Genomic DNA, 14,275 nt, shown 5'->3' with positions numbered 1-14,275 from the left:
AGGCAGAGGCTTAACCCACTGAGCCACCCAGGCGCCCCAAGTTTCCTTGCTTTAATTCTTAAAATGAACTCCTCATCTCTCAAGCTGTCCTTACCCCACATTGTGCATCAGTTCACCAGGTTTTTAAGGAAACAAACAAGTTCATGTTTATGCTATCATGCCCTCTTCCTCCCAGCCTTCACCTGTCCAGTTTGCTAAAGAAAGGTAATTTCTTTGGCCTGTTTTCATTTGCTTTTATTTTATTTCCTTTCATTTTTTAAAGATTTTATTTACTTGAGAGAGAGAGGGCAAGCAAGCACAAGCAGGTGAGGAGTAGAGAGAGAGGGAGAAACAGACTCCCTGCTGAGCAGGGAGCTGGATGTGGGACTCCATCCTAGGACTCTAGGATCATGAGCTGAGCTGAGGCAGACACTTAACCGACTGAGCCCTCCAGGCACCCCCATTTGCTTTTTTTAAAAAGATATTTATTTATTTGAGAGAGAGAGCATGAGCAGGGGGAGAGGCAGAGGGGGAGGGAAAGAGAGAGAATCTCAAGCAGATTCCGTGCTGAGTGTGGAGCCTAATGCAGGCTCAATCCCACAACCCCGAGATCATGACCTGAGCCAAAACAAGAGTTGGACACTTAATCAATGGAGACACCCAGGTGCCCCGATTTTTTAATTAAAATAAAATATAGTACTCGGGGCCCCTGGGTGACTCAGTTGCTGGGCGTCTGCCTTCAGCTCAGGTCGTGATCCCAGGGTCCTGGATGGAGCCCCACATCAGGCTCCCTGCTCAGCGGGGAGACTTCTTCTCCCTCTCTCACTCGCCCTGCTTGTGTTCCCTCTCTCACTGTGTGTCTCTCTGCCAAATAAATAAACAAAAATCTTTAAAATAAAAAACAAAAACAGGGGCACCTGGGTGGCTCAGTAGGTTAAAGCCTCTGCCTTTGGCTCAGGTCATGATCTCAGGGTCCTGGGATGGAGCCCCACATTCAGCTCTCTGCTCAGCGGGGAGCCTGCTTCCCTCTCTCTCTCTCTGCCTGTCTGTCTGCCTACTTGTGATCTCTGTCTGTGAAATAAATAAGTAAACTCTTAAAAAAAAAAAAAGCAGCACTCTACGGGGTTCATTTTATTTATTTATTTATTTATTTATTTATTTATTTATTTATTTTAATGCTTTTTAAAATGAATCTCTGCACCTAATGGGGTCTCAAACTCACAACCCTGAGATCAAGAGTCTATGCTCTACCAACTGAGCCAGCCAGGTGCCCCCAGCCTGTTTTCATATTTAAAGTTCTTTCCAGGTTCTTATCATGTTTCCTATATTATATTTCCAGCTGCCTTTTTTTCCTAGACCTTTGCAGGTTCCTCTTGTTCTTCGTGAGGGATGAACCCCCACACGATGCCCCAGGTGGGAACAACATGGCTTCTTTGTGCCTCTGCGCAGCGGACAAAAGGAAAGGGCAGTGAGTGTACTTTCTCAGCTGAGCAGCCCAGCAGGGCTGAAGCTGACTGTCAGGGGTAATCAGTCTTCTGAAGCCTAGTGCAAGGATGAGTTTAAAAAAACAAGCCACAGCAAAACTAAAGCCCATGCAGTGTATTTGCATCATGTCAGAGTACTTCCCCCCAAACGTTTAAGAATTACAAGGAGGAAAATTGCGGGGTTGCAGTGGAGAATCCTGGACCCAGTGACCAAGGTCAATATCACCAGTAATAGATCAGCAACATGATGCACTGGGAAGAGCAGGCCACCTCTGGGGTCTCCTTCCCAAGAATGTGTGACCTCTACTGAACAACGAGAGAGCACTCTCCAAATTATCTGATTAGTATGCTTCAAAAATGTCAAAGTCATGAAAGACCAGGAAAGAGTGCGCATCTCAGTCCTTTGCAGCTGCTCTAACAGAATACCGAAGCTTATAAACAAGCTTGCTTGTAAACAGCAGACCTGTATTTCTTGCAGTCCCTCAGGCAGGGAAGTCTGAGATCAAGTTGCCCGCAGATTGGGTGTCTGGTGAGAGCCACTTTCTGGTTCATAATGGACCCCATCTCTCTGGTGTTCACGTGGTGGAAGGGGTGAGAAAGCTCTCCCAGGACGTCTCCGCAGGACACTAATCTCATTTAGAGGGTTCCATCCCCCAGGCCTACGCATCTCCCAAAAGCCCCAGCTCCAAATACATTGGAGATTAAGCTTCAACACATGGATTTTGGGGAGAGACCAATATTTAGTCTATAGCACAGAAGAGCTATAAGAGACCGGTCCTAACTAAGGAGACACGACAGCTAAATACAGTGTGGGACCCTGGAGTGGATCCTGGAAGAGAAAAGGGGCGTTAGTGGAAAAATTCGTGAAATCCAAATAAATTCTGTAGTTTAATGAGTAGTATAGTAGTAAGGTGAATTTCTTCATTTTGATCATTGTTCTTTGGCCACACAAGATATTAGTCAACATTAGGGGAAGCTGGGCGCAAGTTGTACAGAAGAGTCTCTGTGTTATTTTTGTAACTTCTAAGTATAAAATTAACTAGCAACAAACAAACAAACAAAATCCGACAAACTCACAGGAGTGAGTTGAGCAGCAGGATCCCAGAGCTTTCCTTTCCTTGGTATTTTTCTCCATCTGGGAGGGCACCCTGATTGGTGAGTAGGGCTTGACTCCTTCATCAGCCACGGAGGACAAAGCTCCAGGAGGTGTCATCCCTTCATATCCTCAGTCCCTGACACAAATAGGCACTCCAAGATTTGTTGAATGAATGAATGAACGAACGGGGTCCTGGTTTCCATAATGGAAACAGAATTGGCCTTCGCTATGAGAATCTTCAGAGTAACTGTAACTGTTAACATCTCTAACCAGTGTGGTGCCTGAGGAATCTGGGTGAGGAGCTGGAGTGGGATACAGATGGTTTTGAGTAAATCTCCAGGTGGTGCCATCTCTGGGCTCCTTTGAATGGTTTGAGGTGCTTGTGCTCATCTGAAGGGCATTGGAGAGGCAGTCCAAGTACTCCTAAGAAATTTGTATTCACAATCTCTTCCTGTGGTAGGCACCTGCCCCCACCCGTTTCTGCTGGCTTACTGGTCTTTTTCTGATTTGATTTGATTTGTAAGACCTCTTCATGAATTTTGCATGCTGAGCCTTTATTGGCTATATGCAACACAAGATTTTATATATCTGGGGTCTCTTGATGAAAAAAAGGTTTTTTTCTTTAAAACGTAGTCAATCTATCACTTTTTTCCTATAATTCAGGTCTCTTCTATCATATTTCCTTCCCCACCTAAGGTCATAAAGTTACTCTCTTATATAGTCTTCCAAAGGCTTAAAAATTTCTATTTTGATATTTCTTTTTTTTTAATCTCCCTGAAATTTGTTCTGTGTAAAGTATGGTGTCATGTCTCATTTTCTTTTGTCACATGGAAATTCAGTTGCCCTGTCACCATTTATTGGATGCTTGTCCTTTCTCCACTGACATCAAACATCACTTCTGTCATGTAAAGATCTTTGTGTAAGCTAATGAGATTACTGAGTGTCTGTAATGGAAAATTGTTTGCAGCACACTCTTCTAGGCTTTCTGTGATTCTGCCTCTTTCATTGACCTGTGCTATTTTACAACTCCATAAATTGTAGATCGCTACAAACAATGCAGAATAATTCTTGTCTCTAAATGGATAAATCAGTTCAGTGTGATGAAGGTTCAACTGACTTCCTTCTCCTTCTGTGGAAGAAGCAAGTTTTGCTGTCATTTGCATATTCATGCCAACATTCTTGATCTATCAATGTGTCTGTCCATTCTTTGGATTGCCCTTTGAACTGGTTGTAAGATCTTACCAGTTCCCTCATTAACAATGAATAACAATAAAATTGTAAGATGTGTGTACTTTACGTCTGCTTGAAAGTGATAATTTTACCTAATTTGGAATTTATCCCGGGACACCTGTGTGGCTCAGTTGGTTAAGCATCTGCCTTTGGCACAGGTCATGATCCCAGGGTCCTAGAATTGAGCCCCACGTTGGGCACCCTGCTCAGCATAGAAGTCTGCTTCTCTCTCTCCCTCTGCCCTGCTTTTGCTCTCTCTGTCTTTCTATCAAATAAATAAAGAAAATATTTTTTAAAAATTTATCCCTTAGCAGTCATATACCAAGGACATACAGCTTTAAGCAAACCCAAAGGGAAAGGATTACTAGGTAGCAATTATTCACTTATGTAAGCTCTTCCCAGGTGAGCATAAGCAGTTATAGTGCGCTCCAACTTACAACTGTTTAGAGCCTTTCTCAGGAACTCAGCCCTGCGTACAGAGGCAGACTTGTGCGTGTGACAGTGCTCTGGCAGGCCAGGGGAAAACCAAACAGGACACATTCTCGGAAATGGATCCTCTGTAGTTCAAGGAAACTTTCCAATACCATAATGGTGGTATAATCAACACTGAGCATCTGGAAATGAGGGCCCCTGACTCAGCAGAGCAAAAGACATGAGCTTTCCAGAAGCTTCCATGTGTCTGCTGATTCTTCAACAAATGTTCAGAGTTCCTACAAAGGATGGCCCTCAGTGCTAAAATGCAATAAATAAAGAAATAAGTCTCTTTGATCTACTTGAAACTAATCACCTAACTCCAAAGGTGAGTTTACCCCGTAGACCCTCCATGAGATCTCCATGAAATATACAGTATGATAGAATATCTATGTATCTTTAGATCTATAGGTAAAGATACATTCATATGTTCTTATGATATCTATCTATCTATCTATCATCTATCTATCTACCTATCATCTAGCTATCTTCTATCTTAAGCAGAATCTTAATGTAGAAAATATATATCTGTATCTATATATATATTAAAAATAGAAAATATCTATCTATCTACTGATATCTATTGATATCCATCTATTGATAGATAGATACAGATATATACCCTAAGCAGAGTCCTAATGTAGAAAATAGATCAATACTCCTGGTTGGAGCTCCCTACCACCCCTCCAATTCCCCAAATTTCCTGAAGACCTCTAAAAAAACAAGTTAAAACCCACTGATCCAAATCCATCCTTGTGTTGAGAATGGAATCCCTCTTACAGTGGCCCTGATAGGGCACTGTGGGTCCTGTCTAAGCATTTTGCTGATAGGTCCCTGTGGTTTTCTGGTGGCCTAGTAGGGGCCTGGTCATCCCATCCCTGTGGACCATAGGCTAGAAACCTGCATCTGGCTGGCCTGATCCATTTCTCCTGTGGAGCCACGGAGGACAAGTCTTCCCCTAACCCTTCTACCTGAATCCATGTGGGCTTGCTTTGGGAAATATTCACACACAGAGATGCCACCTATGAAATGGGGCAGGTCACCTGAGTTCCCAAAAGATCCACCTTGATCTTTTCCTTACAAAGCCCCCTCCCCAGATAAGCAACCTGGACAAGACCCAGGAGAAGAGGAAGGTAAGAAGGCCCAGGAGGGCCACCCTGATTTCTTCCCCCTGAGGTCTCAAATGACATTCCCAGCAAAGAGCTAGAGCCTGGCCTTATCCCAGGCCTGCTCCTTATTCCTTGGCTGATGTCTGCGAACACTGAAATGCAGGCCAGGCCTCTGGCAGTTCCCTGGACTCACTTGCAGTCAGTGGTTTGGGGTTTAACGACTTGGCTTCCTTCACTCCTCCGCAGGGCTGGGCTACAGCGTTCAGCCCTCCAACCAAGCGGCCGCTCGGAAGTGATGGATGGGTGCAAGGCTTGCTGGAGAGACGCCTTGGAGGCCCTGGCCATGAGTGCTGAGCCAGGGGCAGGTATGAGGCCTGTAGGGAGTCTGATCTGACGAGACTCTACAGGGAAACGATCAGATGTCAGCGGCTGGGGCTCAGGCAGGCTAGAAGGACATGAGGCATGAATTCCAGTCCCCCTCAAAGAAAAAAAGGATGAGCTAAGTAAGCAGCCCTGGAGATTCATTGAATTACCCTCTCCACTGTGCACTCTTCCTCAGTCCTGGTCTTATTTCCTCTCAGTGTCCTTACTATTTGGACTATTTTGTTATAGCTCTTATCACTGGCTGGTTTCACTGTTGGTTAAGTAAATACCTATTTTTCCCATTAAATTGTGGGGGCCAACATTGTGTTGTATCTCTCCTAGCAGAAATCCCCAGAGCTCAAACAAAACACTTTTTTGTACACGGTTGGGCCCAGTGGATGTCCCACAGGAACCTAATAAAATCATCTCCAAACCCACTGTAGACCCCTTTATCTCCCCTAACTGCAGGTCGGTAGAGAGGCAAAGATGATCTAACCTCAGGACCCCAGTGAAGGTCTATCCACTGAATGGCTTAGTGAATGGGATGACACATGGAGCAAAGCGTCAAAGACGGAGGGTCCAAAATGTCCTGTGACCGCTACACTTTGGGTGAACTGAGAAGAGAGAAGAGCTTGTTGCCGTATGGGGACATTTGCATCAACAAGCCTTTGGACTGACATTGGGAGATGTAAATGGCCCAGGACATCCTAGTGAGGATAGTAAAATGCGGAATTTGTAATCAGACGGGTTTGGGCTGGGATCCAGCTCTTCCACTTAAGATGTGACACCAAGCTCCAGCTGTAAAGTGGGAATAATAGAGCCCACTTCGTAGGGCTACGGGGAGGATTAAATGAGATGGTGCTGGTTATAAGCTCATACGCGGCTTGGTACACAGTCAGCGCTCAGTCCATGTCATCGGAATGGGCGCGGTGACCCAAGGCATCCGAGGCTGCAGGCAGAGGGGAAAAAAGACCATCCATGTCCAGTTCTGCCTTTCTGCTGAGTGGTGCAGGAGAGAGCTGGGACATCTGAACTCATGTGACATTTTACAACATCTGTTTGCCTTGCAGCTTCTTCTTAAAGCTTTCCTGGGATGTGGAAGCAAGAAAGTTCCAAAGCCTCAGTTTAGAACAGCAAGATGAAGGAGGCTGACCCTGGCTAAGCCAACAGATCTCGTGGCCCCTCTGTGGACCTAGAACGACTGCCTTATGGGGATTGTCTGGAAGAGACACTCTTACTGAAATGTTACTAATTGGCCTCTCACCAGCTGCCACCTTGCAGTTTTGATGAAACGTGTTTCTGTTTGTTCTCATCAGATTTACATTGTTTCCTGGTTGAAGGGGGGAAAGATAGAAATAAGTATACTAAGAGTCAAGAACTGTGCTTCCCCTTCCCCCTCATCTGTGTGACAACCATGACGCATGTATTATTGTGTCCACTCTAACGAAAAAGGCTGAGAGGGTAAGAAGCTTGACCAAGATGGTAGGTCCACACTTCAGACCCAATGCCCACGCTCTGCCTCAGATAGAGGAGCCCCCTTCGCCTTGCTCCGCAGTCTGTTCTCTCCTCCCACAGGCTCTTTGGGCCAGAAATGTTGATGCCAGTGTGTAGGGTCTCTACCATGACCTTGTTAATCTCACAGAAGCCCAAACTGAGAAATGGGTTAGTTTGTAGGGCCTGTTGGAGAGCAGAAAAGTGTAGAAATCACATCTTCTTTAAGCAAAAGAACCCCCCCCCCCCCAAGCATGCCCTGTTTTCCCCACCTGCATGCTCTCCCCAACCCCATCCTGTTTGGTCATTTGTGCTTAGAGCTCCAGCAATTCCATCCTGCTCTAGTCTACCAACGACTGGGGCCCTTCCACACCTCTGTGCCTTTGCTTGTGGGATGCCTTTCTTCTGTTTCTCTTTCAAAGACTTCCCTGGTTGTCACTCGTATAAGATGGCTTCTGTCTTGATTGCACCGTGGGATTTTACTTTACACAGGTGACCGAGTGATGACACAGAAAGGTCAATGTCATTGAAAGAATTTATTACTTAACGTTTCCCAGAGAAATGGGCATACCATATACCTCCTGGGAAAGCACTGAAGTCAATCAGGAGGCAGAGGGATGCAGAGGGTTGAGGGAAATGCCCATTCCAGAGCATTTATTGTGTTTTCCATGGAAAGGAAGGGGTGAAGCAGGGAAACAGCTAAGGATGGGCTAGTTGGAATAAAGTCAGCATGCTCTGGGTGGTGTAGTGCAGGGGGATACAAACGGCTGGATAAAAAGGTTGTTGGGGGGTATGGACTCAAGGTTGTTGGTTTGCATATGAAAGAAGCATTCCAAGGTGAGTTGTTCATGATTCCTAAGAAGCAGCTAGCCCTGGAAGGGCAGGGGGCATCTCTCCCAGCCAGCAAGGCCCTCAAGACATCAAACCATCATAAAATGAATAAAATAAAATAAAACACACAATTAAAACACTTTCCTCTTTGCTCCGGGGATGCTTACACCGCTGACCTCTGCACATTGTGGGCAGTTTTGTCATTGATAGTTTGTTTTGATGCCTATGCCCCTTGCTCAGCTGTGGGCTCATCGGAAACAGGGTCTAAACCTTGTTCATGTTTGTACCTTCAGCATCTGGCAAATGCTTGTCACCAATCTATGTTTAAAACAGTGATTCTCAGGCCTGGCTGGTCATTGGAATCCCATGAGAAGCATGCTTAAAATACTGATGTCGGGGCTTCTGGGTGGCTCAGTCGATTGGGCATCTAAATCTTGATCTCAGCTCAGGTCTTGATCTCAGGGTTGTGAGCTCAGGCTCCACACTGAGCTCCACACAGGGCATGGAGCCTACTATAAACAGATTAATTAATTAATTAATTAATTAAATTTTAAAAACTGATCTCTAGACCTTACCCTGAGAGATTCTGACTTAATTTATCTGGGATATCTGGATTTCCACTGACTCCTTGAATTTCCTGGGATGAATTTTCCAGAAAGAAATCAAGCTTGTGATCCCAGATGTGGTCATTTAAAACAGCAGGAAATCCAAGTCCAGAAAACCAGGGACTTGCCCTGGGCCCAATCACCTGTTACAGGAACTTCAACTGCCCATTTTGGTAGAACGTCAGCTGCTGAAAACAGTCTCCCCAGTCTTGGCAGATCCTGGGCTTGAACAAATGTTGCTTTTCTGCATTCTTCTCAGGCTCCAGGCCACACTTGTTGGAGAAGGCGCTCTTGCTTCACCCCAGGTAAGCTTCCCAATCCTACCTCTCTCCTCTCGGTGTCGATGTGAGTTTTGCTTGACGCTGTTTATCTCTTTCTGGGACTCTGGTCTCAATGGTTTCTCTCTTCATTCTTCCACAGCCTTCTCTTTGTGCATCCCTGGTGCCTCTTCTCCCTGTCTTAAAGTCTATCTTGAAAGGTAGGAAGAATGGTAAGAGAACCGTCTCTGTGATTTCTGCTTTTCACCTTAGAATCCTTGGAAGCGGGAATGCCAGAAAACCTACCCATTCTTCTTTACCTATTCTTACCCATGCTGCATCTTAGCTCCTCCCTGGAACTTCCTGGAACTTTCTCCAACTGTCTCCCCAACGGCCAACTGCTGCCTCCTCTCCTGGCACTCCAGGAACCTCCCTTAAAACTCCCATACTCTCAACACTGGCAGACCCTGATTGCCTTAAGGGCCCAAACTGTGGGGCACCCTGGAGGGAATTTGCTGCCCACCTTGTCCAGCCCAGAAAACTGCCAAGATTTCTTACCTTCCTGCAGCCACCACCCAACAGCTCCCACAGTGCTCTGGGTAAGTAAGTGATAAGGGCTCTTCTCCCTGGTTGGTGGGAGGCAGGGACTTTCCCTCAGGAACAGCCAGACAGAGAGACAGAGGGAATGAGAAGTTCTCGGGGACAAGAACTGTGGCCTGGAGAATTTAAGACAATTTGTGCTGAGGGTATATTTCTAATTTCTTAATCCTCATTTGACTTGAGGCCATTACTCATGGCATTTCTACATGCTTGTGTCTGAGCATCATGCACCTCTCTAACTTTCCTAGAAAGGGCTCCTTGACACATTTCTCACTAGTGGAGTCCTGGACTGGGATTACCGTTACTGATTTCAGTTCAGAGCGGCCTTACTTCTAACAAACTTAAGAAGTTTCATTCCTTTGTTGGGGCCCTGATTTCTCCCTCCAAAGAAGAAGAATTCTTATTTCCTCCCATGTGTAGACCTGTAGACAGAACCAGAGATTAGATCTGTGAATGAAAGGAGTGGAGGGGGAGGGCAATGTGCAGCTCTCATGGGCTCTACATTCAATGCTCACCTCCATGAGGACAGACAGAATAGTCAACCCTCTGAGATGACAGGGCAGCAATGAACCTGGGAAACACCCCTGTTTCATAGCTTATCTGGGCCTTCCCATTCTGTGGATGAAGTGAGTCAGTAAATACATCATGTGGCTGAGGCAGTGAGCTGATTAGGTCAATAATTGGTTGCTGAGACCAATAAGCTGGACTCCCTGAAAGAAGACCTTGTGTCCTTGGAGTGAAGTTGCCCAAGCCCCCAGCTTCCGGCTGGAGGTCTAGCAGAACCCTTGGATAAAATGAGTGGTTGGCTCAGGAACCAGGGCTGGCTTTATCTCATAGACACTATTCCTGGTCTCCTCACTCTTGGGAAATGTTATTGCTAGAAAATTCAGCTCTGCAGCTCTCTCTACCACTGCCCCCACACCCCACCCCCTGTCAACAGCAACAGTTCCTGAACTTCTGTTTGATAATTTAAAGATCTATAATTCAAAACGTGATAGAAGGAAAGCAAGCATTTCTTAAAATAACAATGAAAGAAACTACACTCTGATAGTTTTACATTCCAAGACAGTTTCCAAATTGGTCACTTGAAGTGAAACGTGCATAAAAGCAACATCTTTTAGTTGAGAACTAAAGGATGGCTCAGGTGCATTTTGGGAGGCTTTGCAATCCTTTCCTACTCTTTGCATATGAAGGACAACAAAAAGACTATTGTTTTTGAATGTGGATACTGTTTAGTTATTAAGTGTCTCCTATATTCAAAGTACTGTGGGGGACACAGAAACAAATGGGTGAAATATGTGCACAGAAAACTAGAACAGAAGAAAGATAGCAGTGAAAGCTCTTGAGGGATGAGCAAATACTGCCCCTGGAACCCAAGGGAGACACCGATTCAATTAGTGGAGGTGGAGATGTGGTCTTCAGGAGGTCAATGTCCACTCCTCCTTCCTTTATTTCCTTCCTTCTTTAAATGGTAATTGATCATCTGCTGTTTCGCAGGCACTGTGCTAGGTGCCAAATGCAGCAATTCACAGCACACATGTCGTTCTTCCCCCATGAAGGTAACACTCTAGTGATAGATAAGCACAAGTAACTGGCAAATAAAAAGGGCCCGATATATACTGTCATGGTGGAAGTATTGCAGAGACTATATGTGGATATAAGAGGATATTGAAGAAGATTCACTGAAGGAAGGTTTACTGATGTTTAAATAACATCTGAAGGATAAGCAAAAGCTAGCTATAGGGGTCATGAATCAGGAGAGAATTGGCTCTCCTTGCAGAGAGAACAGCTTGTACAAAGGCCTTAGGGTGAAGAAAGCACAGCCAATGGGGAGTATTTTCAAAATAGGCTACAGTGCCTGATCAAGTGGTCTATGCAGTAAGGAGAATAGATTAGGTCAGTGCTTCCAAAGTGGGCTCTAGAGACCACCAGTTCCTTGGATGTCTATGGTGTGTGTATGTGCTAAAATATACATAAAATTTATCCTTTTAACTCTTTTTAAAGATTTTATTTGTCAGAGAGAGAGAGAGAGAGAGAGAGCACAAGCAGACTCCCCGTTGAGCAAGGAGCCTGATACGGGACTCGATCCCAGGATCCCTGGATCATGACCTGAGCCGAAGGCAGACGCTTAACCAACTGAGCCACCCAGGTTTCCCCCATTCTAACTCTTTTTAAGAGTACAATACAGTGGCACTGATTACATTCACAATGTTGAACATTTATTACCCTATGTATTTCCAGAACATTTATTATCCCAACATAAAATCTGTAACCATTAAGTAATCACTCCTCATAGTGAGGAAATAAGTTTTATTGCTTAAGCCCCCCAATCTGTGCCATGGTAGCTCTGAGAAACTAATCATTTGTCTTACTCTTGATCTCTAGGAAAATTTTTTTGAGTCTTTCACCATTGAGTATGATGTTAGCTACGGGTATTCCACACATGGCCATTATCATATTGAAGACATTTCTTTCTCTTCCTGGTTTGTTGAGTGTTTTGGTTTTGGTTTTGATTTTTTTTAAATTTTATTTATTTATTTGACAGATAGAAATCACAAGTAGGCAGAGAGGCAGGCAGAGAGAGGAGAAAGCAGACTCCCCGCGGAGCAGAGAGCCTGATGTGGGGCTCGATCCCAGGACCCTGAGATCATGACCTGAGCTGAAGGCAGAGGCTTTAACCCGCTGAGCCACAGGCGCCCCATTGGTTTTGATTTTTTTATCAAGAAAGCTGTTGGTGCCTGGGTGGTGCCGTCAGTTAGGCATCTGACTCTTGGTTTCAGCTCAGGTCATGATCTCAGGGTTATGAGATCAAGCTCAGCATTGGGTTCCATGCTCAATGTGGAGTCTGTTCGGATTCTCTCTCCCTCTGCTCCTGCCCACCACCTGCTTGCTTTCTCTCTCTCTCTCTCAAGTAAATCTTAAAAAACAAACAAACAAACAAAAAAACTGGGCACCTGGGTGGCTCAGTCGGTTAAAGTTCTGCCTATAACTTGGGTCATGATCCCAGGGGCCTGGGATCAAGTCCCACTTTCCCAATTTGGGCTCCCACAGCAAGGAGTCTGCTTCTCCTTCTGCTCCTCCCTGCCCACGTATGCACATTCTCACTCTCTTACAAAAATAAGTAAATAAAATCTTTAAAAAGGTCATGAATTACTATATTGTATATATTATATTACATATAATAAACTTGTTGAATTTTGTCAAATGCTTTTTCTGCCTCCAGTGAGATAATCGTGGATTTTTTCCTTCATTCTGTCAATGTGGTGTATTATATTGGTTGATGTTCATATGTTGAATCATTCTTACATTCTAGGAACAAATCTTACTTGGTCATGTTGTGCAATCCTGTTAATATGCTTCTTTTTTTTTTTTTTAAAGTTTACAGCTCAATTTATTTATTTATTTATTTTTTTTAAAGAATTTATTTATTCATTTGACAGAGATCACAAGTAGGCAGAGAGGCAGGCAGAGAGAGAGAGGAGGAAGCAGGCTCCCTGCCCAGCAGAGAGCCCGATGCGGGACTCGATCCCAGGACTCTGAGATCATGACCTGAGCCGAAGGCAGCGGCTTAACCCACTGAGCCACCCAGGCGCCCCTGTTAATATGCTTCTGAATGCAGTTTGCTAGCATTTTACATCAATATTCATAAAGAATATTGGTCTTTAGTTTTCCTTTCTTGTAGTGTCTTTGTCTGGTTTCGGTATCAGGATAATGTTAGCCTCACAAAGTGACTTAGAAGTGCTCCCTCCACTTTAATGTTCTGGAAGAATTTGTATTTATTCCCCTCTTACTTCTTTCTGTGTATATTATGTCGGTATATTTTGTTGGTATCATGAGCACCACATAAAACATCCTGAAATTATTATAATCTAATTTGAATTGATACCAATTAATCTCAATCACATGTAAAAACTCTATTCCTATAGAGCTACACTCTTCTATTTTATGTAACTGATGTCACAAATTATGTCTTTATATATCTGTACACTGGCAAAAGGTTATAATTACTTTTAAATCCAATTTTTTTTAAAGTGGAGTTTCAAAGAAAAAATAAAATAACACTGTCTTTTATGTTTGCCCATATATTTACCTCTCCCTGAGATCTTTCTATTTTTACCTAACATCAAGTTACTGTCTACTGTCTTTTTATTTCAACCTGAAAGACTCTTATTAGCATTTCTTGCAGGGAATATCTAATGGCAATGAACCCCCTCAGTTTCTGTTTATTTAGGAATGTCTTAATTCTCCCTGATTTTTGAAGGACCGTTTATTCTGGATATAGAATTCTTGGTTGACAGTTTTTTTCTTTAAATAATTTAAATAGTGTTGACCCTTGAACAATATATTTGATCTGCACGGGCCCACTTATTTGTGTATTTTTTTCCCTTCTTCCTTATGATTTTCTTAATGACATTTTCTTTTCTCTATTTTACTTTATTGTGAGAATACAGTCTGTAATATAGAGACCATACAAATTATGTCTTAGCCAACTGTTTATGTTATCAGTAAGGACTCCAGTCAACAGTAGGTTATTAGTACTCAAGTTTTGGGAGAGTCTAAAGTTATACACAGATTTTTGACTTCGTGGGGGTCCGTGCACCTAACCTCCCTGTTGTTTATAGGTCAACTGTATATCATCCCAATGCCTTCAGGCATCCAAGTTTTCTTCTGTTAAATCAACTGTCAGTCTTATGGAGCATATCTTGTACTTGTCAAGTCCCTTTTCTCTTGCTCCTTTCAAAATTCATTTTTTTTGGTC

The 14,275-nt window shown here is 43.9% G+C and overlaps 1 protein-coding gene across 2 annotated transcripts in view; it reads left to right on the top strand.

Moving 5' to 3' along the window:
* The first annotated feature begins 9,130 nt into the window (after positions 1 to 9,130).
* PEBP4 (phosphatidylethanolamine binding protein 4) overlaps positions 9,131 to 14,275 on the top strand; it is a 209,758-nt gene continuing 204,613 nt past the window's right edge. Inside the window, exon 1 of one of the 2 annotated variants that reach the window (XM_047717354.1) lies at positions 9,131 to 9,149. In XM_047717354.1, the coding sequence (XP_047573310.1) occupies positions 9,147 to 9,149 (3 nt within the window). In that variant the 5' untranslated portion in view covers positions 9,131 to 9,146. Of the gene's footprint in view, positions 9,150 to 9,248; positions 9,516 to 14,275 lie in introns of those variants that run through there. The other variant, XM_047717353.1, reaches the window with a different exon arrangement.

The sequence above is a fragment of the Lutra lutra genome, chromosome 2 (genome assembly GCF_902655055.1).
Source record: "Lutra lutra chromosome 2, mLutLut1.2, whole genome shotgun sequence".
Lineage (NCBI taxonomy): Eukaryota > Metazoa > Chordata > Mammalia > Carnivora > Mustelidae > Lutra > Lutra lutra.
The sequence above is the reverse complement of the archived record's forward strand: the minus strand, read 5'-3'. Positions and strand labels throughout refer to the sequence as shown.